Here is a 24970-nt window from a genome sequence, read left to right on the forward strand (position 1 = left end):
GCTATATAGATAAAATTGAATTGAACTGAACTGCATTTAGATTGTAAATGTAGATGAAGATCACAACATGCAGTACTCACAATATTCTCAAGTGATGGAAATGATCTAATTACATCTCCAATATTCCAGCTATATACTGAGAATATGGTGTAAATAATCTCATTATAAAAATGTCCTTTGTGCAAACCAGCTCCTCTGTTACAATATACGAAGAACAATCAAATAAAAAAAAAAAATGTCACTGGAAGAGCATAAAACTGTAAAAATAATAATAAGAGAACAGATAATGAAAACAAACAATCTGAGCTTACAACATCATAGTGAGCAAAAATCTTCTCAAAGTCCCTCTTTCTGTCCTCCTGACTGCAGGCCTGCAACCAGAATAAAACACTGAGAACTTACACAAAACATTTACATGATAAAGGACAAATTTATACATTTGTGTCCCTTTTCTTTACCCAGGTTATTCATTTCACACTCCAAATACAAAATCTAAAAACATCCCAACGAATCTTTCAACTTACATCCATCTTAAACTTTAGTAAGAAGTTTTCTTTCAGGGACAAGATTCTGGAGAAAAGAAACAAATGCAAGTCAAGTGGTCTACACACTAACTACATTCAAGCTCTGGCAACTTTTGTGATACAAAGACCAGATCAGATGGTGATACATTTTTCATAAACCTATGCAGGATTTTTTCAGCATTCATGTCAGCTTAGGACCATTTCAGGTCCTTTTTAATACCTCAGAGCATGAAACTGAATACCTTTTCTTGGTTATTTTTGACTGAAAAAAAAAGGCAAATGGCAAGGGAGCTGAACATGTAAAAAACGAAACACTAAACAACCACGAAAAGACTTGTCCATTTTGTATTAGTAATGGTCCTTTTAAGTCTCTTTGTGGCCAAAATAACTATACAGAGGGACAAAATATACACAAAGAGACACAAAATGACCACAAAAGGCACAAAAATGATTCACATAAACTCAAAACAATCACAAAGAGATTCAAAAGGATAATAAAGTGACACTCTAGAACCACTGTAGACACAAAATGACCACAAAGACACGAAATGACCACAGAGAGACTGAAATAAACTACAACGAGACACAAAATCATTACAAAAATACTTAAATCACTGACAGAGACTCAAAATAAATAAAAAAGAAAGAAGGAGAAGCAAAAGGACAACAAAGAACACGAAAAACCACAAATAAAAGAAAACAATGACAAAAGTCACAAAATAACTCAAATCAATGACAGAGACACTCAAAATGACAACAAAAAGAGTTAAAACAACCATAAGGACAAACAAAAGAATCACAAAAGGCATAAAGCAACCACAGAGATGCACAAAATGAGCTCAAAAAGACATAAAATAATTACAAACACACTTTAAACAACCACAGAGGTTCAAATCAATGAAAAAATGCTCAACATGACCATAGAGAAGCACAAAATGACCACAAAGTGTTATGGTCATGCTCCTGCCCTGCCCTTTTCCTCCCTTTTTCCTTCTTTTCCCATTGTTGCCCTTCTCTGTGTGTTTTGGCTTGTCTACCTCTGGCTCCCTCTGTCTGTCGTCCTTCCCTTCTGTCTCTCTCCCCCTGTCGCTCGCCCTCTCGCTCTGGCTCTGATTGTTGCATGAGCTTCAGCTGCAGTCAATCAGTCAATTCCACTCACCTGTTCCCTCAGCTATATAAACCCTCTGCTTCCCTCAGTTTTTGCTGGATCATTGCCTTCACCACATGTTGCCACAGCCCCAGTTCCCTGTAAGAGTTTCTACTTATGGACTGCTTCAGCTTTTGTGCTTTTTTTCCCCCCCTTTGTGAATTACTTGGACTCTGCCCTTTGGATTATCTCAGCCTGTGTGCTTCCCCGATTATTTGTTCCTCTGGTTTGTGAGTACTTCCCTTGAGTTTTGTTATATTAAAGGGATAGTTTGGGATTTTTGACATGAATCTTTATGGCATCCCCTTCAGCAGTGTCGTGCATTCACACACTTACCCCCGACAGCGTCCGGTGAGCAGAGATCCGGTCCGGTTTTGGTCCAGATGAAAGTAGTCCGGCCAGTTTGCTGGAGTCACGAAAATAAAGCGTTTTCTTCTCAAACCAATATGTGTTCGAAAGAGTGATATATTTGCATTACAAAACCGTTGTCCACGAAAAAGTCAGACCTCGTAAACGACTGGCACTATTTTCTCTCCCTTCATATCACTCCGCGCTGCCTCCAGCTGGCAACCGCGCAGGTTTCACTTTGCTTACTGCTCGTAAAGTTAACATGTCTGACGACGACAGTGACGATGAATATGTCAGGGTAGAGACTGCGATTTGGTAGAATTGGAGTTTCTACCAGTAGAGATTGCGATTGGAGTCTCTACCGGTAGAGATGGAACTTTAAATCTAACCCCTGCCCTAACCTTAACTGACCCTGACCTTTTAATCTAACCCCTGCCCTGACCCTAACCTTAAAAGTCTAACCTTAGCCCTGACAAATCTCTACTGGCAGGATTGGAGTTTCTACCGGTAGAGATTGCGATCGCAATTCTACCAAATCGCAGTCTCTACCATGATAAGTATATTGACTTCAGCATTCAGCTAAGGGGATATCTTTATGAACCCGAATATACTGAAGTCGAAATTCACCAGATGGAGTTACAACGGGGGGGGGAGATAGACAGACAGATAGATAGAGATGGAACAAGTTGAAGAGCCACAGCTGGAGCCGTGAGACACCGGGTGACTGATAAATGGTGGTGTACTTGTTTCAAGTGCGAAATAATGCCGACAGAGGTGGAGTCCTATTGCTGCCACGAATGGGATCTCACCATACCACAGATGCAAGACCTTTCAATTGATGAGGAGGCCAGCTTGCCAGCTTCTGTCTGCATCACACATCATAACTTCCCTGCACTCCTGAATGAGGGTGTGTTGCAGACATTTTTCCACATTCCTAAAATAAACTGGAAGAAGCGTCCCAAGCCAGCTGGGCCCGAGTTGTCTTCAGAGTAAGTGTTGCCTCCTCAGTTTTTTGGTTGAATTTTGTAACTTTATACTGTACAAGTGATCCACTTCTCTGTCCACCCTCTCTCTCTCTCTCTCTGCCCGTTCTAACTCCATCTGGTGAATTTTGGCTTCAGTATATTCGGGTTCATAAAGATATCCCCTTGGCTGAATGCTGAAGTCAATATATTCATCGTCGCTGTCGTAGTCAGACATGTTGTTGCAAACTTTACGAGCAGTAAACAAAGTGAAACCTGCGTGGCTGCCAGCTGGAGGCAGCGCGGAGTGATATGAAGGGAGAGAAAATAGTGCCAAGCGTTTACGAGGTCTGACTTTTTCGTGGACAACGGTTTTGTAATGCAAATATAGCACTCTTTCGAACACATATTGGTTTGAGAAGAAAACGCTTTATTTTTGTGACCCCAGCAAACTGGCCGGACTACTTTCGTCTGGACCAAAACCGGACCGGATCTCTGCTCACCGGACGCTGTCGGGGGTAAGTCTGTGTGAATGCACAACACTGCTGAAGGGGATGCCATACAGATTCATGTCAAAATTCCCGAACTATCCCTTTATATTAAGCATTTTTGTTTCATAGCATTAGTTCAATTTGGTTTTGGTCCTGCTTCCCTGTTCTGGTCATAGTATTGCATTTTTGGAGTTTTTCACAATTAAGACCTTTATTCATTATAACCATTGAGCCTGTCTGTTTGTCTGCGCTTGGGTTCTCCACCCCCAAATCGTAACACAAAGGGACTAAAACAACCACCAAAACGACCACAAATGTCAAATTGACTTAATGGCAATGCATTAAACACTTGATTAAATGACTGATGAATAATGTGTTCACTTAGGATTTTGATAAAATCCACACTTGCCCATTATGAGTTCAGTTTTTTTTGCAGGAGCTGAATTGATGGTTTTACAGACTTTTACACGCTTTCATGACCCTCCTGCTGATCACATGGCACAGCTCTACAGTACCTGGCTAGGTCGTTCAGGTCCAGTCTGCCGTCTCTGTTTTTGTCAAACATCTTCATCTGCAAGAGAGAAAAGTCAGACTGAAGTTAGCCATCAGCAATAAGCAGCAGTGATCAGCATCATTTCCGGTCTGTTACCATGGTATCTGTGTACTCCTCCAGCTTCTCAGCGGTGACTGACTTCCTGTGTTGGAGGAATAGGTCCTGAAGGAAGCCCTGCTGGGACACATAACCAACATGTGTGAAAAGGTTGAAGGCTGATTTAGCTATAAACCACAAATGTTTAGTATTTTACCATGATACTCACTGTTAAAAGAATAAGATATTTTACATTTTATCTCAACAGTTGATACTTGCCTACACAGGCAAGAGTCATAAAAGACGCAAATTGTCCATAAATAGACACCAAATGACCATAAGGAGACACTACAAAAAAGACACAAAATGACTCCCAACTGACTCAAAACAACCACAGAGATTCAAATGATGAGACAGACAATTATGTCAGAGATTTAAAAAAAAAGACACAAATGACCACAGAGATACAAATAGACACAAAACAACCACAGAGAAAAAAAATTACCATAAGTAGACCAAAATGACCACAAAAAACATTGAATTACCACAAAAAGACATAGCAATTCCAAATTGACCCAAAACAGCCCTAAAGACACTCAAATGACAATGAGACACAAAATGCTTCCAAATAGACACAAAATAACAGGCACTAAGCAACCAAAAATAGTCAAAAATTACCCTCGGAGACACAAAATGATTACAGACTCGAATCACTACAAGCAACCACAAAACTACTAGAAAGAGACATTTCAAATTTTATCTGAACAAGTCTATTAATTCAAACACTTGAGTCACTCAAGTGTTAAATTAAATTTACTTGTTGACTCTCTAAATATCAAGTTTAGAAATGGCTCTCAAAGAGTTTGAAACTTCTGGCAAGAAAGTGATGCTCAACAGCTAAACATCACCATCAAAATTAAATCTTCCTCTGGACTGAAGATAAGTTCACACCTTTCTGATAAAATATTGCTAACAAAACAAGGCCAGTGGTGCATAAAATACACATTTATGATGCCAATCTGTTAAAACGTGTTTAAGAGAATCGGTTACCTTAAGCTCGATGGCTGAGATGTAACCGCTGTTGTCTGTGTCGTAGTTCCTCCAGATCTACAAAAAGACACAAGGTTTTCATTTTCGTCCGAAAGGTGGAGCTGAAGACATCTCATGTATCATTTAAACCTAAAAAAGTTCATGTGATGGATGGAATATCAGCGTATTAAGTCATATTTGATGTGTGTAAACTAAATTCTGGTCTAATGAAGGTCAGGTGGACACAAAAACATCAGCACTGTTCTGATTTTGATCCATCATACCTCGTGTCAGGAGGCCTCTGATGGTTAATACAGTTTTAAATATTTTTTTTTGCTTCACTTTCAACTCGTTTTATATTCAGTTCAGTTCCAGAGTGGGTCTGACCATTTTAGTGCAGTTTTTAAAATGTTTTACTTTAGTTCAAGGACTAATACTAAAGATGTTTTCTGTATTCATTCATTTTAGTTTTATTGGTTTTCAAAGAATATTGTTAGTTTAGCGGAGCTTTTATTCTTATTTCATTAATCCATTCTTCTTTCACTTTCAGAGTCAGGTCCGGATGGCAGCAGATTAAGCAGATCTCCAGCAATGATTTCCAAGTCCTCCGAGTTGATTCCTAGTCCCAGACCAGATGAAACGCATATAAAACCTTCAGAGACCTCTGGGTCACTGGGGTCTCCTTGAAGTTTTCATGCCAGAAAAACCTCAACAAGAAGGTGAACAGGAACCTAGAAATCAGGAAGGAGCAGCGACTCTACCCTCCAAGCTTCTCACCCTATCTCTAACTGATACAAGCGGCTATAAGCAGCTATAATTCTTATGGGAGTTAACTAAAACAGTTTTTTCATACTTAGTTTTTGTTTTTAACTTAGTTTACTGGAACAATGGTGAGCATGACAATGAGCCACAGATTTGAAGAACCACCTTCATGTCTGTATTATGTGTTGGCTCTCACCCTCATAAACTCCACACTGTTGTCCAGCGGCGTTTCACGGCGGAACAGAAGCAGGAAATTCTCGTCTTCAGGCAGCATCATGGTGGCCAACTGGAAGGAGACAATTCAAAGAGCTTCAGTTTCAGTTCACATCCAGTTTGTCGTCGTCTTAGTGAAGCTGAAATACTCAGTGCCACCTTACAGTTCATGTAGATTTTTTTTGTTGAGTTTTGCTGAAAGTATCTGCACACAGTAATCCCAGTAAAGAAACTGTAATTGTAATTATACCTCTTGAATCTGCAGACGCCCGTCAGCTACAGTGTCATAAGCCGACATAAATCTTTCTTTCAGCTGTCTGATTTTGTCCTCAGTTATCTCCTCCTCCTGAAAACAGCATGAACAGGAGTCAGCATGTGATTTGTCATGTACATCTGCTCCCTTTCTTTCATTTTTATTCATGCATTACTAGAAAATAAAAAGTTTTGAGCCTTAAATGGCTGAAAGTCAAGTGCTCCTACATAGCCGAAATGTTCAGAACCCACGCTCCAACTTGACTCAAGAGGATAAAAACAACAGTTAGCATAACCTAAAACTGGTACGGTACATTTAATGAATCACAAAATACCAAAACAAAAACATCCACACTGCTAAAAACACTTGACAGAGAATAAAATTGTTGGCTTTATTCTTTACAGAGCACAGATTTCTGTGCATTTCCCAAAAGTAGTTGCTGTTTCCCAGATAGCAAACTATGGGTGAATCAATGTTGAATCTATGTTGAGACCTAACGTCGAAATTACACAGAAAGCGAAAGGTTGATAAAATGTTGAGTCAACGTTTGCTTTTCAACCATAAATCACACTTTACCCAGATAGCAAAAGATGTTAAATCAATGTTGAATTAGGGTAAAGAAGGTTGAATTGTGGTTACGGTTGAAGACTGATGGTTGGATCAACATTGATTCAACAACATTTTGTTAACATTGAAGTTTGTGTTTAAAAGATACCATTGAATCTACATTGCATTTTGGTTTAATTAAAATGTTTGACAGGTCAATGTTTAATTAATGTTGAATCTATGTTTGCAAACATGTAATCTATGTAAGCAAACGTTGACTCAACATTTTATCAACCTTGCGCTTTCTGTATAATTTCGACGTTAGGTCTCAACATAGATTCAACATTGATTCACCCATAGTTTGCTATCTGGGTTGTACCCATAAATAAATGAAAAAAAAGTTGTATAGTGAACTCTCAAGTTTGCAGTAATAAGTAGAAATAGTATGACCCTATATTTAAGTTAATGTACCAACATAAAATACAAAAAAAATACTCCATTACAGGTAAAAATCTTGCATGAAAAGTATTCTGGCAGGAAATACATGGAATCTGAGCCTGACAACACACTGCTTTGTGAAGGAAGCCATGAAGATTGTAACCAACTGATTTAATCATTGCATTTTAAAAGTTTGTTATATTGTCCAATGTGTCAAATCGTTATCTTAAAAGTACCTAAAGCTGTCAGACAAATGTAGTGGAGTCAAAAGTACAACATTTCCCTCTGAGATGTGAAGTGAAAGAAGAAAGTAGCATGAAATTCAAATATTCCAGCCAAAAATTGAAGTCCAGATGCCTAACATTCTAATTAAGATTTATAATTAAAATAATTTTAAAAATTAAAGCTTTGTCTAAAAAGATTGCCAGAATGCCACCATATATCAATCTAAAGCTGTAAAAACCAGGCGTGAACTAACCGTGACGTCACCCGCTGGTTTCAACGCCGAGAAAATGAAGCCCGGATTTTGCTACTTCCTGGTCACCATTTTGGATTTTTTGGAGCCAGTGACGTAAAAAGCGTCATCAAACAGGCTGGACTGGAGAGCAACTCGGGGCAGGACCAGTCAATGGGACTGTCAATCAAGTACAGCCATGCCCCCTGGCTCCGTCAACTTTAACGATTTATTTAAAATTCAGTATTGATTTATTTTAAGATCGACCACCTGATCTCTCATTTTGACCATGAAAACTAAGGGGAAAAAATCCTGAGCTGTAGAAAATCAGTCTATCAAATTTTATTTTTTCCAAAAATGAACTGGGGTCTATGGAGCAAAAGCTTTGTGGAGCCAACCCTAGCGGACGGCGTGATATTGCAAGTTTTTGACACTTCAGGTGGGCTTCAATTTTGGAGCCAGATGCTACGTGCATCTTTATATACAGTCTATGGTAAAAACACAAAGAACTATCACATATTCAAATTTCAGTTGGTCATCTGTTGGTCCACCAGGAAAAATAGTCAAATCTAAGGTTATATATATGATATGATATGATATTTCATCAAAAATCCTACCAAATTAAAAAAAAACTAACAAAAAAAACCTTCACGACTGAGATGTCATTAGTTGGATGTCACTAGTTGGGACAAATAGTTATTTGACAAAAATTCAGGGACTTTTTGGCTGAACTGGACTGAACTGCAGGCCGTGTCACTGAAATATATGAAATATTTATCACATAGAACCAGACAATTTCATGTTTGACTCACGTTTCACTCACACTTTTGTTCATGTGCTAACATTATTGCACAAGTGTTTTCTAATCATCAATGAGCCTTTCAACACCATTAGCTAACACAATGTAGCATTAGAACACAGGAGTGATGGTTGCTGGAAATGGTACCCCTATGTAGATATTCCATTAAAATCAGCCGTTTCCAGCTAGAATAGTCATTTACTACACAACCAATGTCTAGACTGTATTTCTGATTAATTTAATGTTGTCTTCATTGATAAAAATGCTTGTCCTTGAAAAATAACATTTCAAAATGATCCCAAACTTTTAAACAGCAGTGTAAATAAAAGATATTTAAGTTCTTTCTTTTGCTTTTTTATGATTTATTGCATTCTAACTTTGCTATATTGCACAGAAAACATTTTTGTGGTGTCTCTTTTTTGTGCTGTTTCCATAGAGGTGCTGGACTGTATGCTACATTGACAAAGGAGCCCACAATGACGTCACAAAGGATCGGAGCAGTTCTGACTTTGGCGCCCTCCAGTGGAGCTACTGGCAGACAGCTCTGCACACTGAGCTGAGCTGGAGACTTGGAGGAAAACTGCAGTTCTGATGAGCCATTGATCTAATTCTATACTGACTGACTGATCTCTTTACCTTCAAGCCAAGTTTTTGCAGCATGTGCTGAAAGAAGGCGTCCAGTTCCTTTCCTTCGATGTAGCCGTTATCTAAAACACACATAACAGAGTGCTAGAAATGATACCTCCACTGTTCATTATTATTATTACCATTAATAATGATAATAATAATAACATTTTATTGTCATAAAAATAGATATTTTTCACATTTTTATCTTTTATTTACTCGATAAAACGATTCAAGTTCAATACTGTGAATATATTTGGAACATTACACACAATTCCCGACATTTAACAGGTAAAGAAAGCGTTGATCCTGTAATTTAACATATAGGTGATGTTATTTTACAGTATTTTTTGGTGCCATTGTTACTGGATTAATATATATTCTTATTATTAATCATTTTAAATTAATTGTAATTTTAAAAAAAACTTTCACATTTTTTATTCATTTAATCAATGAAACTTTTAAATTTAAGTTCAATACTGTAAAAAAAAATACCCATTTTATAGGTAATTTTGTTACTTTACAGTATTTTTTGCCACTGCTGTTGGAAATATTACATATTTTTCTAAATTTATTATAGTTCCTAGAAATAATTTTGCATATGTTTTTAGTTCATAGATAAAACTATTCAAGTTTAGTACTTCAAAAATATTAGATATAACTAGATATATTTACTAATAATTAGCATGTAGAGAAGAAATGAATCTGTCATCTCATTTAGACATAATATTTTACGTCTTTTTTTACTGTACAGTCATTTTTGGTGTCACAGCTGCTGGAATTGTCTTTTGCTTTGATTTTTTTTTTAATAAAGATGTCAAATTTTAGTTTACATCCATGGTTCCTTCTGTTCTTGAGATGCCTTTGAATTGTATCAAGGTGCTACAAATAAACTATATTCAAGTTCTCTAATTCAATTTTCAATTCTCTTTTATATATAAGAACTAAAAAAGCAGCTACTCTGATCACAAAGAGATCAAAAATTAGGTTTTTAAGTCTCAACTTGAGGTCAGTTTGTGTCATTCACTCCTTCTAAAAGGTGCGGTGTTCCTCGGGCTGCTTCTGCAGAGAGCAGGTTAAAATGTGACAATAGAAGTGAAATACGTTTACAGTCAGACCCTTTTCTGTGAGTTCCAACCTGTTCAGAAGGTAGATTTACTGCTTTGGACTGGCAAATTCTTGAACGATCTGTTCCACAAAATCTGAAAGCATCTTAAAAAGGCAACAGAAATGCCTCTGAAATCACACTTTCCAGTTTAGATAGTAAAATCTTGTTCTGCATTAAATCACGTTATTTAGTTTTCATGGTAGATGTACTGATTAAATGTACAAACAAAAAGCTGCTAACAATCCTCTTGTCTTACCATCGATGTCAAAATGTTGCCAGATCTGTAAGAAACCTGCAGCATCCAGATTGTCCAAGGTGCTGTCCATGGTGCCGGAGACCTGAGCAAAGCCGAGTTAAAGAGAAAACAATAAAGGACAACGCTTCTGTCAGACAGACAGCCTTCTATCCACAGAAAATCTGCTCAAATGAGACTCAAGAGAACCTCAGCTGCTGTATACGAAGGGAGGAGGAGACAAAAAAAAACACACAGAGGGAGAGAGAAAACCAGTAAAACAGGATTTATTGGTATAAACACACAAACAGAAATATTTGACAGCTTCACATTCTTAGGCTGACGTATAAACAATAAAACATATTTTTTACGTGAATAAAAAAAACTTACTCTTATTTTTATAAAAGTGACAAAAATATTCTCCCCGTAAAATGAAAACCCAACACCATTTAACAAGACTGAAAAATGTGACTTTTTTGCTCATAATACAATATAAATCCACATAGTTACATCTGATATAAACCCCATTTATTCTATAAACACAGCCTGGAGCAGATGCTAGTACATATTTACATGGATACATCGATAAGTGCAGCAGTACGACGTCAACACAAATCAGATTGTGAGGAAGCGAGCTGCTGTGAGGGCTGAAAGCTGATTGGAGGGAAAGTCTGATCCCTTAAACATTATATTTTATATTTTAAATACAGGGTTTGACACATCCAGATGTCCCCAGAAGAGCATATTGTTCACATCATGTAGGATGAACGCCGCAGCGATGGCAAAGATCCTAATGTTGAGAACCATTCTAAGATAAGAAATGAGGTGCCTGTGCTATTTAATTATAAGCCATCTAGTTTGATTTATGAGCTCTTTCAGGAAAATTAGAGCTTTATACTAATATACTGAATGACGTTAAGCAGTACTTGAAGAGCTGTGGAGATTATTTGATTAGCTATTAAATTAATCATCAACTATCATGATATTTAATCGATTTGAGTCATTTTTAAACCAAAAAAAGTAAAAAATTCCTCTGCTTCCAGGTTCTTAAATGTGAATATTTGCTAGTTTCTTTCTTAATCTAGGACTGTAACTTGAATATTTTTGGGTTGTGGCCACATCAAGCCATTTGGAGCTGTCATCTTGTGCACCGATTGATATTTCTCACCAATTTCTGACAATCAATTAATTTTCAAAATAATTGACAGATTAGCCATTTATCAAAACATTGGTTTATGTCAGAGCCAATATTTTGCTAGCCAGAAACAGTTTTTACAGTAATCATCACAAATTTTCTCAGCAGTTCCAACTACGGACAGTAAAAATGACTGTCTTTTAATTTGTAGAAAAACTCTGAATGAGTGAAGTCATTTCACACTGGCTGAAATCAAATACAGTTAATGGGCTGTTTTCCAATATCCATATTAACTTAATATACAGTATGCCAGAAACAGATTTAATGTCAAAAATAGCATGTAAAAATACCCATTTGTCCCACTCCATGCATGCTTTTCTGTCCATTCTGACCCACAATCCTTTGCCGCAGTTTTGCCACATAATTCGCATATAAACAAACTAGAGCCACTGACGGTGTACAAACAGAAGACAGCTCATTTCATACAGACCATGGAAACTGAAAGGTGCATTCCTATGACAAAGTAGTATTTTTTCCATTGTTTACATACTGCATGAAACTGTAGACTTTCTGAGGGCGGTTAAAACACAAAAACATGTGATTTGGAACGCAGATGTAGTTTTCCAGCAGCGTTTGTAGATTTAGACCTGCAGTCAGGCATTCACTGATCTTTTCAAACTGTCATCCTTCCTCTGAAAATTCTGTTTCATCTGGAGCACCTCAAGCTCCTTTTGGACGCTGCCTTGGTTCTTCCTCCATCATATTCCTAGTTGCTGTAGCTCCGCCATTTCCATCAGCTCCGGCAAACCAAACATTGGTGGTGAACACAAAACACATTGCTACTAGTGCACCAGTGCAGGAATGTCACCAAAAACACCACATTTAAATCACAGGCATACTGTGAAATATAAAAAATTACCAGCACTGTGTGTAATATTTTGGCTTGAATGTAATAGACATTTATTTATATGTAAACATGTCATTTTGGCAACTTTTTTCTTGTCCAATTCTATCTTATTTGAAGACACGGATGTCTGCAAAATTCTTAAATAAAGCTAAACTGAAACAGGAACGTGAGGAATAATCTCAACCCAACAGGCATATTTAAATCAAGAAAAAATGAGATTTTTTTACAGTGTAATAGAACAAAAGTTCAGCACTTCGCTGAGAAGCTAGTAGTCAGTTTATTTGAAATTATTTCTAATGATGCAAAGTCTTGATATCACTAGTAGAATATTTAACCACTTTTTGGAAAAGTTGAAAATATTGCCATTTCTATTGAAAGCTGGAGGGAAAATCATTGTGATGCCTGTCATACGGCATAAGTGTGACTTGTTGCTGCTTCTAATTTTGGCATTTTCCAGGCGACGCATGATTTTTTTGCAGAATAGAAAAAAGATCTTGTATTTCCAGACTTCTTGCGGGTAGAGCTCACTGAAGTACCAGCTACAGTTTACCTGCAGGACAGATGGAAAACCAAACAGCTACAATCTGGACCTGCTTATAGTTATTAAAAAAAACAAGAAAAAAACAAGTGAGACTCGTTCTGCTAAGTGCTTTGGACTAAGAGAGCTTTTTATAGCTGGACGTGTTTATCTGAGCAACCACAGATAAAACCCATCTGCTCTGCTCTTTATGGTCCTACTTGAACTGTTGACAGAGACAGTAATGGAGCTGTTTTGACATCCATTTGGCCGGACAGCTGGGATTGATCCAACAGGAGGAAACTCCACCGATAACAGCATGAAAAATAACTGATGGTGTCCTCTGTGCCAAAGTGTTGTCTGGAAAAAAAAATCAATGAAATCACCACTGGTGTGCTCTGTATGTTTGTGATTGACCTCCTTAAAAGTTCGTCGGTTGTTGAAAGGACCGCCGAGCAGGATTTAAAGAGACTGAGAACATCTTCCCAGCATCAAACTGAAGGAACGTCATCACTGGACCCATCTTCTGATTTGTTGTCAAACTTCAGATCAGTGGTTGAAGCTGGGATCTCCTCCTCTGCTGTACTGACATCTGCCACAGATGGAGGCCTCACTGTGGAAAACAGAGAGTAGAAAATAAAGACACATGATAGAGAGAGGATGAGGCAGAAACACAACAAACCTGAAACCACAAATACAAAGAAAGAATTTTAAATCAGAGAAGTTGAAGTTGGAACACTAAAGAAGAAATTAGAAAAAACAAAGCCTGAGCATGGCGATTTAAAATCCTGAGATGGACTAGAAAATTATAGCTGAATTCTTTTTTCTTTGCTCACATTGGCATTGTCAATTTTTCTACGAATTTCCTAGATACAAGAAAATATAATGAGAGCGAAATGTCAGTGAGACATTACAGGCTTGGTGCAAAGAACGCAACTGAGGAGTTTAAGGAGCTCATATTCTAAAACTTTACAGGTTAATAACTGTATATTTGGGGTATGCAAGAGTACGTTCACTGGCTCTAGATATAAAAAAGTCCAATGGTACCATTAATCAGCCAGAAACTGTAAAAACAGAAAGACCTGCCAGGTTTGTAATTTTCTGACAGTCCTTGAACTCCTCATTTTTGACATACCATTTTGTCAGAAAAGCTTAAAATTGTGATATTTAATGAAAATCTGCATATTTTACATGTCTCCTTTAGAAACAAACTGTTTTTCTGCTAAAACTGAAAAATTCTGTGGTCTTTAGTATGACTGTGAAGCCAAAACTGACTCAACTGCGACCATTAACAAAAATGTATGCTGCTCAAAAGGCACTACATATTGAGTCACATATGGCTTCACAGTTGTGAAAAGGAGTGCAGAATTTTTTGATTTTTTACTAAATCTGATTAGAGATAATGATAATTTCTGGTAGATTTAAAATGAAGCATATACAGTAATTTTGATTAAATTTTTAGCTTAGATGTCTGACTTTTTCCTAACGCAACACCATGTAACAGATGAAAAATTGAAGGAAAAGTTGAAAAGCTAACGATTCTTTCTGTTCTTTCACTTTTGGCTGATAAATTGTGTCATTTTAATTTTAAATGAGAATTTTTTGAGGATCTTTCATGTTATAAAGAAAGTGTTTCTGAATAAAATAACAGGGAAACGCATGTAATTGCAGAGACTGAAAATGTGGGCTGTGATTGGTCGAACCGTATGCTGGGAGGGACTTGGCTCGCTCTCGTTCATCCTCCTTAGCAGCTGGAGGACTGGATGAACCTTTCAGGGATGACCACTGCCTGCTGCCGGCCTCAGTACCTGCTGCAGTGGGAGGCTCAAACGCATCTCCATCTGCAGGAAACTCAGCTGCAGGATGAAGAAGAGGAGGAAACGTGATCGAACTCTTCAGTCAACACATATACTTATTTAAACTGTCAAGAGTTTATCTTAGAGTGTTTATCTGGAAATGACTGGAGACTAATAGGAGATAAAAACGTAACATGTTAGAATATGATGTAAAGGTTTTAAACCCAAAAATAAGAGTTGAAAAGTGATGTTTTCACAGTGAAATTTTTGTAATGGTAAGTAGTGTACTTGTAAAGAATCTCACTCACACTGACAGACATTCAAAATGAGAATAAATTCTGTTTCTGCCGTTTGTGTCCTTGGTGATGAAAGTTTCAAGTGCTTTTGTGATAAAATGTTCAATTCAAATCAAAACGATTCACTCACAATACATGCTAGACAGTTTCTTATAGAGACATTCAGTCCTTATTTAACCATATTTTAGAAAACCAACTCCAAAGACAATGTTAGGCAGAGCAGGAAATGTTTCTGTAACACTTTAACTCCATTTAAGTCTGTGTGCAGTTGGCAATAAACGCTTCTTCAAATGTGTAAATGACCTTTTCTGCCTATCTGCTTGACTTTCAAATCACATCTTTTTGCACCTTTAAATCACAATATTAAAAAAAGAAAAAAAAAAACGCTGCTTCCTATAAGTGTTCATTAAAAAACTAAGGCGTCCAATTGCAGAATTCACCCCCACATGGTGACATTTGAAAGTATCAGGTGCAGGCTGGAATTAAATGCTGTAAGTGTGGTGGGTTTTTGCTTCCGCTGCATTGTGAGCAAAGTGCAGAATGTGGCCTTGAAAGCATTCATTAAACAAGTCCTCACCCGTTTAATGGAGTGCTACATTTTTAGCTCCGGTTTATGAGTCATGTAGCCTTCATCACTAAGAAAGAACTTATTACAGGAAGTCTCTGAGCAACTGTGGCTGTCTGTTGCCAGGAAGGCTTTTACTTCTTGCAGATTCTTTCCAGATTTCAGAAAATCACTTTAAATGATCACTGTAGTTCTTTGAATCAAATTATGACACTTAGGTAAAAATACAAATTCATGTACTTAAGTGAAACCACATAGTAGGAAAACACACTTAAAATAATAAAGTAAAAACGCTGGTTTGGCCCATCTGACTGATATATTATTATAGCTGCCATCATTTTATCAGTAAAAGTGAAGCATCAGTATGTCAGCAGTATGTTACTGTTGTAGCTGCTGCAGGTTTGAACTATTTTCTAGCCATTTTTTATGCAAAGACAGCAGATAACATGAATCATGGGTGAGTAAAGATGACAAAAACAAGACTCTGATCCACAAATCAGCTTTCAGTTTTTTGTAGTCTTTAATTTTAGCTGAGATATTGGACCATTTATTAAATTATGCAAGAACTTGAGAGGAATGGTAACAACTCACAGACATCTGAAATATGAGCCCTCTTAACCCTCTGAACCCCAAAAGCTACCGCTAGTTTAGAAAGACACATCAAAAAATCTGCAAAACTGATCATTTATCAGAGCTAGGGACTGTGAAAACATAAAGAAATCATTGGCTTTTCCACACTATGACAGTTCATGGACTCATTTTGTGATGTGTAGTCCTGTCTGGAAAAGTGTTGAAATCTAAGCTTATAAAATAAACAATTTGCACCAACCTGAATTACTGAAAAACTAAAAATTCTGTGCTGAGCAGTAAAACCGAGAGGTAAGTAGTGAGTTAGCTTTTGCACTGCAAAATGTCAGAGACTTCAGGTTGAAGTGCAGGCAATGTTTACACGGAGCAGAGGAGACATAAGGGAAGTGCAGAAATACATTAAAAACGTAAGCACTAAAATTATTATTACTAAGCTAGTTAAAAAGGTATGTAGTAAAACATAAAACTTTCAGCAAATTTACAACATTATAACTGCATCATATTGTCACAGAATACATTTCTGAGTTCTTTCTACTTCTTTGTGGTTGTTCTGTTTCTACTGACGTGTAGAACTTTATATTGCAGTGAAAAATGAGTCCACAGTGAGAAAAAATGTGAGAGGAACCACAAAAATGCTTACAGTTCTAAGATATATCATTCACTGTGTAAAATCTGTGCTTTAAAAGTATTCAAAGCTGTTGGATGAATGCACTGGAGTACAAAGTACAATATTTCCCTCTGAAATGTGGAAAGGATAAAGTGGCATTTTACGGAAATACTCAGGTAAAGTACAAATCTTTGCTTTCCAACGCTGTCTGTTACTACTGCTGCTGCTGTCATGTTATTAAAAGTCAAACACACTCAGATACCCACCTTCCAGAGGAGACAGAGGTCCTGATGGGTTACTAGTGCTCTCTTGCTCTTGCTCTGATGGCGCCCTCTTCAGGCGAGGAGCAGGAAGTGGTCCTTTGGGGGAAGAGCCACCTGCCTGAGCCTCGTTGGAGTCATCTGAGACACAAATCCCAATTAAACAGCTAATTTATAATAAATAACGACAGCCCTTCCTTTCATTTTGATGCCCCACAGGTAATTGAAAAAATCCAGTGCTTATTTTGTTTCTCCCTGTCCCTGTTCACCTGTGACGTAGGCACTGCTTGGCCTGGGATTAGTTGGACTAAGGGGTCCAGAGGTGCGGGAAGCTACTTGTGGTGGTGGTGGTTTGGGTGTGATGCTCGGTGGTTTGGACCTGGGAGTGGGTTCTGGTCTGGACTCCTCAGTGTCTGCTGGGACGGCGGGGTGGACGTCTGACTTGGCTGCAGGAAAATGATAGAGGAAGTTTAGATGTTAACAGCTTGATCGCATTGTCTTATCTTACTCAAATATTGCGATAATTGCGGGTTATGAACTGTCAACTGATTACTGTGGAAATATATAAGTTTCATGGTAAGAACTCAGCTCATTCAGCTCAAATCCTTTAATCTATTCCTTCCTCTGTTAGAACTGATGTGCCACAGGGCTCTGTCCTGGGGCCCCTCCTCTTCATCATATACCTCCTTTCCCTAGCAATATCTTAACATTCATTTCCACTGCTACGTGGATGACACCCAGCTCTACCTCGTCAGTAAACCTTCATTCACTCTCCCGACAACCTCCCTCACTGATTGCATCACTGAAATAAAAACCTGGTTCACCCTAAACTTTCTTAATTTAACAGTAATAAAACTGCGGTCCTCCTCATTGGCACCAAGTCCACTTTATGAAAAACCAACAGCTTTTCTCTCAATATTGACAACTCCTCCATTTCACCATCCCCCCAGGTTAAGAGTCTGGGTGTTGTCCTCGACAGAACTCTTATCTTTTCAATCTCACATCAATAACATCACCCGGTCTACCTACTTCTACTTATGAAACATTAACAGTATCCGCCATGCACTCACCCCCGACATCCAACCACTCTGCTCCCTGTCTCTGGAATTCACTACCAGCCAAACTCAGAAACACTGATTCATTCCCCCATTTCAAATTCCAACTCAGAACACATCTGTTTAAAACTTCCTATTCTTTGTACTGACAATTGCTCTGTCTTTTGTATTTTTTTTTTACTGTTTTTATTGTGTATTTTGTGTATATATGTCTATACAGTGTCCTTGAATGCCAAGAAAGGCGCCTTCAAATAAAATTTATTATTAATAAATCAACAGGAGTCAAAGTCACATTTTCAGGGTATTTCATAAAAAAAACAGCAATATTCAGTGTTCAAAGCTAGAAAACTAACACAGGTGCTAAGGTAACACAGACCTTTGTCTCCGTCCACCTTGTCCAGTAATGATGATGATTCATGCTGGAAACAAAGAGAAAGAGAGCTTTTATTACAGTATAATACAGGTGACTAAATATGCACTCACAGCACTTTGTGAAGAACATAGACCTCTGACTTAAATCAGTTTATAAAGTATTGCATTTTCAGATATTGCAAAAAGGTGGGAATTCTACTAAATGTTTTACATTGAGCTGTACTGATTCACACTATTTAAGTGTTCTAAGCATCAGCCCTCTGGACCCCAAGAGCTGTCTGCAGGTTTGAAAGACTTATTATTTTTTAAATTTGCCAAAATTAAACCATTTATCAGCGCTATAAATGTAAAAACACAACAATTCTTTGGATTTTTTAAACTTTCCTACGGTGTGTAATCTAATCTTTTGTGATCTTGTGTTCTTTTGAGAAACTTAACCAAAAACCCAAACTTACAGTTCTGATATTCATCAAATTAACTTTATTCTTAATGTCTTTAAAAAATTTGCAATAAAAAGAATCATTTGCTGGAACCAGATTCTGGAAAAAATAAAAAACTCTGCACTCTTTGGCACCCCCAAGAAGCCATTAGTGACTCAAGCGCCACCAACAGTAACTTGACAATAATTTAGGGACGTTTAATCTGAACTGCAAGCTGTGTTTACACAGAGCAGATGGAGGGCAGGTATGGAAACAAGTTTAAAACGTAAGGAGTAAAATATCTACAGCTAGACAGTCACCGTTTTTTTCCAGTACTGGTAATACCTGTAGGCATTAGGAAAAATGCTGTGTTGTTTTTATATGTTGATTTGTTGTTATTCTGGCAAAGAAACAAAGAAATTCAACTATTCTTTATTCTTTTTTTTTTTTTTTTTTTTTACTGTTCACTGCGTTATAACTTTGCCATACTGCTAAGAAGACATATTTAAGTTCTCTCTATTTCTAATCACGGTTGTGCTGTTTTCAGAAAAGGTGTAGGAATTTATATTGCAGTGAAAAATGAGGCAACAGTGAGCAAAAAGTGCCCAGAAACTGCTTTGATTTCAGAGAGTTAAGATACGATAAGGTGCAAGACATTGACTAATGAGCCACAGACTACCCACCTTCTTTCCAGCCATTCTCTCCTGTCTGGCTTTCATCTCAGCCATCAGGTCCATTCCCATCACAGGAACCCCAATGTGACGGGGTATGTGTGGGTTCTCCTTCTTCTCTGCGTTCTCCGTCTTCTCCAGGTTCTCCCTACTCTCCACCTCCTCCTCTGTCTCCTCCTCAGCAGGTTCAGTGGCAGTTGGAGACACCTCAGTCCCAGAATCTGTGTGGTTTGAGGATGGAGCCTTGTGGAGCTCCGGATGAGGCTCGGTCACAGTTGCAGGGGTTTTAACGGGTGGTGTCGGGGATGTGGGTGGAGTCTCCTCAGGCAATGAGCCTGAAGTGGTGGTGGTCGAAGAAGGCTGAGGTGGGCAGATGGAGGCAGCTCCGTGACTCTTCTCCGACCGCGACGTTCGGGATTTGATGAGGTTGAAGAAGCCGCTTTTCCTGGATTCACGTTTTTTGTCCGTTGCTTCCTGAGTGCTGGAAGATGGACCTTTCACAGAGGAAAGTCTGAAGAACAGAAAGAAAAAATATTTAGCCTAACAAGCCAAATAAATCTTCCACATCTTCACATTGTAAACAAGCATCTGGTGATGTTTTATGCTGATGACACTCAACTGTTCTTCACTTTCAACAAAACTGATTTGGGGAGATGCTCCATGTAAACTAATGTGTTATCAGCTTACTGTGTGAGAATCATGTAAATAGTTTAAAGCATGAGCCTCACTTGAAGCTGAGTTTAATGACTTTCTTGCAGAAAAAGTCCTCCAGGCCCTCATCCAGCTTCCCCATGACACTGTTCTGGTCCATTTCCTTTGAAGCAGAGCTTCCAGCAGCTGCCCGCTAAAGCAAAAGACAAAGAGAAAGATGTATTTAGTGAATGGCATGAAAAAAATGTAGTCTTGAGGTCACGGCACACAGAATAGACTTTAGGGATTATGAGAAATCTACTTTTTCTTTACTGATTACCAAATTCGAGACCACAACATTGATATTTTCCAACATTTTACCTTCTGAATTTTTTGCTCCTGTTACATTACTACTGACTGTGGACTCTTTCTTCACTGCAATACAATGCCTTGATGAGGTCAGAATATCACAAATCAAAAAAATACAAAAATTTAAGTTGAATTTTGGATCATTTGCTTTACAAAAATGCAAAAACCTGGAATTAACTTGTACAACACTCGTCAAAGTGCCAATATTGGACTAAAATGGCGGCTTTACATACTACAGAAATTTTATTTCATTTAAATTTATTTTCATACTTGTCTCCTCTCTGCTCTGTGAAAACACTTCCTGCAGGTCAGCAAAAACAGTCTCTGAATTGGTTGGGAACAACTGAGTTACAATTTCTCCTTTTTTTTGTTGTTTTTTTTCATCTAGTTTTGCAGCTTCATCTTGCATAACAATTTTAAGGACAGTTGGAGAGTTGAAATCCTGACAACTCATTCTGGGTTTTTTTCAGGTTCTGATTCTGATAAATGGTGTAATTTTGCAGATTTTTTAATGATAACATGACTGTCGGGTTCTGGTGTCAAGAGGGTCAGGAAAAAAGTTCAGTTTTTACTATAATGTATGTTATAGGCATGCTGATAGTAGGACTGAAACAAATGGTACAACTGTACACCTACAGGTGATCGGCTAGGTTTTGTCCTCTTCTTGGGTTTTGGGCGGAGTTTGGTGCGATGTTCCAGCGTCTTGTGCTCCACAGGTGGCAGCTCACCCAAACAGATGGGTTTTGTGTCCTGTGGAGGAGGGGGTGGTGGGAGGTCTCCATAGTGCGACATTCTTTCCAATGGTTGTGAAGAAGCAGAAGGAGGAGGAGGAAGAGGAGGGTCCTCGACATGGATAGGAACCTCTTCCAGAGCTTTGTCCAGGTCAAATTCCATCTCTGTTAGATAAAATAGAAGTATCAAAGAAATCCAAATCAGAAACCAAGATCCAACATGTCAGAAATCCAAGAGGAACGGCCGCATACAAGTTCTAGTAGCAAAGCTTCACTTCATCTTCAAGCAGCTTCTCATGGTAGGTATTTATGGACTGAAGACCAATGGGTCTAGGGGGTGACTAAACCCTGGTGAGTTATAAAACAGACTGCAGAATATTAAAAATCCCAGATGAACCAAAATCAACCCACTGGACAGGGCTATTACACAATTTATCAGTGTAAGAGATGGTTAAACATATGTATTTTCAACATTTAGTTCAGTTCCACAATAACAGATACACCAATAATTCTACACAAGAAACTGTTGCAGAGTTTTGGAAACATACAAGATTTCGTCAATCTTTCAACCATCTGAACCTCAAAAAGCATCTGATGCGTTTGACAAAAAGCTATCTTAAAAAATAAATTGCCCAAACAACAAAATGTAGCAGCCAGACACTGTTTAACCTCTTAAGCCCTGGCCATATTTTCAGAAAAAACGCCTAAAAAGACACACCCAAAGTAAATGAAGAATTACTCCACTATAAAAAAGTTCATATGCATGTTCTTGGTGTCCTTGGACATCTAGGGACTTCAGAGAATATATTCCTGGTGTAAAAAATGTTGTGTCTGTCACTATGCCTGAGTAAATTGGAATAAACCAGAGGAGAAATGAGAAATTTCTATCCTCGCCTGATTTCCCCCCCTATTTGACAGAGGATAACACTATGCCAGCAATGATTCCATGCAGACAGATTGCATTGATTACCTTCAACAACTCCTTGACTACATATTTATCAAATTTGATAGAATTTGAACAAAGGGCAAAGCCTCCACACAGGTTTTAGTAAGGATACAACCAGGCGGACACCCATTTTGGCACAATTTGGCACACTTTGTGCCAAACTGTGCCAAATGGATTAATTTTCACTTCCAATGGAAACTGGCTGGAAAATACAACTTATGTCCATTAGACTAGTATACTGTCATCTACTGGAGCTTTTGAATGTAAAATTTACCTTGTGCCTCATCAATTTCTACCATTGTGCACAATATATGTATATTTATATATAATATAAAATAAATCAAAACAACAAAATGTATCATTTTGTCTCCACATGGAGTAGTTTTATGAAAACAATGTGCAAGAGGAAAACCAAACAATTAAAATTAGTGCAGTTTCTGTCAGGAACAAGGCAAAGTGACACATTGCACTTTGAGCAGTACACAGGTGTCTTCATGTCCTTGATTTTGTAGCCCAGCATCTGCTTTGCTTTCTCCCTCTCCTTGGCTGCGCAGACCACACACTTCCTGCGGTCCTGAGCGCCAGTGCTCCCTCTGAACACAGGCATGCAGGTGTTGGTGAGGCTTGGGCAACCAAAGAGGGGAATTGGCGGCATCTCGCGTGCACCCTTCGTCACGGCGCACTGCGAGGCATTTATGCTGCTACCTTTACGCAGGGTTTTAATCTCTGCTGGGTATTGTAGTCCATAGAAAGTTTGGTGTCATTCGATTCACTTGCTCCTCCCCTTTCGAAGGACTACAAAAATGGCCGCACTACACTGTGTTGTACGATGATGCAAGGCATTGATTTCCTCAGATCGCATGTTTTAAAATCCGCGGATTTCACACCATCAAGGTTTAAAATCATCTGTAAATACTAACGTTTGCACTAAAATGCACATCCGAGCTTATTTTGTGACCATTAGAGTATAAACTTTGATCAACAATTGAAAGTAAACACAGTTGTCCTATTTTACTACTTTTTTTACTGTGTGTATTACTTCCGGGATTTCTTCGGCCCACCCGTGGGCCGACCGGGCTTAACAGAAAAAAAGCCTTGAATTTCTAACCTTCCAACAGTCGAACTACGAATCTGTATGGTGCTATTCTTTCAGAACTCTCAACTTAACCTAAGCTTAAAATCATGATATTTCATCAGAATCACTTTAACATGTCTCATTCAAGAATTTGCCAAAAATTAGGCGTCTGTACTAACCAGATTCTCTTAAAAAAAAAAAAACTGCTTTCCTTACTGCAACTGTCAAGCCATTAGTGATTCACCTGTGATCAACAGTCATGTGACAAAAATTGTGGGACTTTTCAGCTGAAATGCAGGCAGTGTTCATGTGTAATGTTGGAAACGCTGATTTTAGGTTGGGGTATTTTCACGTTTTGTACATAAATAATTAAGGAAATGCTACTGTTATTTGTCTCTTTATTTATAATTCATAGCACTGTAACTATGTTCCTGAGTTCTCTCTCCTTGTAGTCATGGTTGTTTGATTAGAAGGGAAGGACTTTACATTGAAGTGAAAAATGAGTCCACAGGGAGGAAAAATGTGATAGGAGCAAAAGTGCTTGGGGTTTACAGGGTTAAAAACTGATCAACATAAGTAAACTGAGCATGAAAATGCATCCTACGGAAGAAAGATTTTTAAAATGTAAATAATAATTCCATCTCACTGTAATTTAAATTTAACTGTGTAATATAAACAGCAGTGGTAGGATGCTCAGTCATGTGAAGCCGTCTTGGACATTGGGATGCTTTTGTTTCACTCACCGAATGCTACAGAGACAGGTCGCAACATCCTGACCAGAATGCTTTTCCTCTTGGATTTCGGAGTCATCTAAAGAGCAAAAACAACATTTTATGTAGTTTCTATTTTTCCATGAGTAAGTGGATTTCCAAAACATGTGCTAAACTCTGTACAGCATCTACTTAAATGATGATGTGACTGTACTAATGTTTTCTTAACTCTTTGATGTGCAGCGTGGGTCAAGAGATACCCATTTTCCATTGGATTTAGGTCATTTTTGACCCATGTTGTGCATCAAAGGGTTAATATTCATACCACATCATCCATATTTTCTTACCGTGCAAGAGTCCATATCCTCCAAACTGTGTTTCCGATCCTGTTTCTGATCCTGGTTGTGGTTCTCCGGTTGCAGAACCGACTCATCCAGGACCTCCGTCTCCATATGGGGCTCCTGACGCACCAGAGGTTGGTCCTTCCTGATTAGGTGATCGGCCTGGAGACAGATGGATGGAGGACGGAAGGATGAAGAAACAGAAAGACAGACAAAAAAAGGACAGCAGACACATGGGCAGAGAGGACACTAACCAGAGTATGTTGTGATCTGGACAGAGACTCCAGGATCTCATCAGCGATGCGATCAGACAGAAACGATGCAATGCTGAGTTTTACTTCACTGTTTTGGACAGAAATAACAAAAAATAACACACATAAATAAAAGAAAACGCAAAACTGAAAACCACATCTGACCAACATGACATGTTACAAAGCTCCCTGGTGGGATAACAGGTGCAG

At 38.1% G+C, this 24970-nt stretch overlaps 2 protein-coding genes across 7 annotated transcripts in view; both read right to left on the reverse strand.

Annotated features, from left to right (window-relative positions):
* LOC110956817 (secretagogin) overlaps positions 1-10724 on the reverse strand; it is a 38423-nt gene extending 27699 nt beyond the window's left edge. For 2 of the 5 annotated variants that reach the window (XM_051955115.1, XM_051955114.1), the window contains exons 1-9: positions 10544-10723; positions 9192-9262; positions 6316-6411; positions 6049-6138; positions 5112-5168; positions 4122-4202; positions 3988-4043; positions 525-570; positions 312-371 (exon numbers count right to left, since the gene is read on the reverse strand). In XM_051955115.1, coding sequence (XP_051811075.1) covers positions 312-371; positions 525-570; positions 3988-4043; positions 4122-4202; positions 5112-5168; positions 6049-6138; positions 6316-6411; positions 9192-9262; positions 10544-10613 — 627 coding nt within the window. In that variant the 5' untranslated portion in view covers positions 10614-10723. Of the gene's footprint in view, positions 1-311; positions 372-524; positions 571-3987; positions 4044-4121; positions 4203-5111; positions 5169-6048; positions 6139-6315; positions 6412-9191; positions 9263-10543 lie in introns of all 5 variants that reach the window. The other 3 variants (XM_051955116.1, XM_051955117.1, XM_051955113.1) reach the window with 3 other exon arrangements.
* A 66-nt stretch (positions 10725-10790) lies between these two features.
* Positions 10791-24970, reverse strand: part of LOC110956762 (F-actin-uncapping protein LRRC16A) — a 57470-nt gene continuing 43290 nt past the window's right edge. For both annotated transcript variants that reach the window (XM_022202467.2, XM_051955096.1), the window contains 11 exons: positions 24764-24851; positions 24516-24671; positions 24202-24268; positions 21343-21602; positions 20436-20551; positions 19720-20218; positions 18622-18664; positions 17460-17636; positions 17197-17331; positions 14782-14934; positions 10791-13691 (listed from right to left, as the gene is read on the reverse strand). In XM_022202467.2, the coding sequence (XP_022058159.2) occupies positions 13570-13691; positions 14782-14934; positions 17197-17331; positions 17460-17636; positions 18622-18664; positions 19720-20218; positions 20436-20551; positions 21343-21602; positions 24202-24268; positions 24516-24671; positions 24764-24851 (1816 nt within the window). In that variant the 3' untranslated portion in view covers positions 10791-13569. The remainder of the gene's footprint in view (positions 13692-14781; positions 14935-17196; positions 17332-17459; positions 17637-18621; positions 18665-19719; positions 20219-20435; positions 20552-21342; positions 21603-24201; positions 24269-24515; positions 24672-24763; positions 24852-24970) is intronic.

This window comes from Acanthochromis polyacanthus, chromosome 11 (genome assembly GCF_021347895.1).
Source record: "Acanthochromis polyacanthus isolate Apoly-LR-REF ecotype Palm Island chromosome 11, KAUST_Apoly_ChrSc, whole genome shotgun sequence".
NCBI lineage: Eukaryota > Metazoa > Chordata > Actinopteri > Pomacentridae > Acanthochromis > Acanthochromis polyacanthus.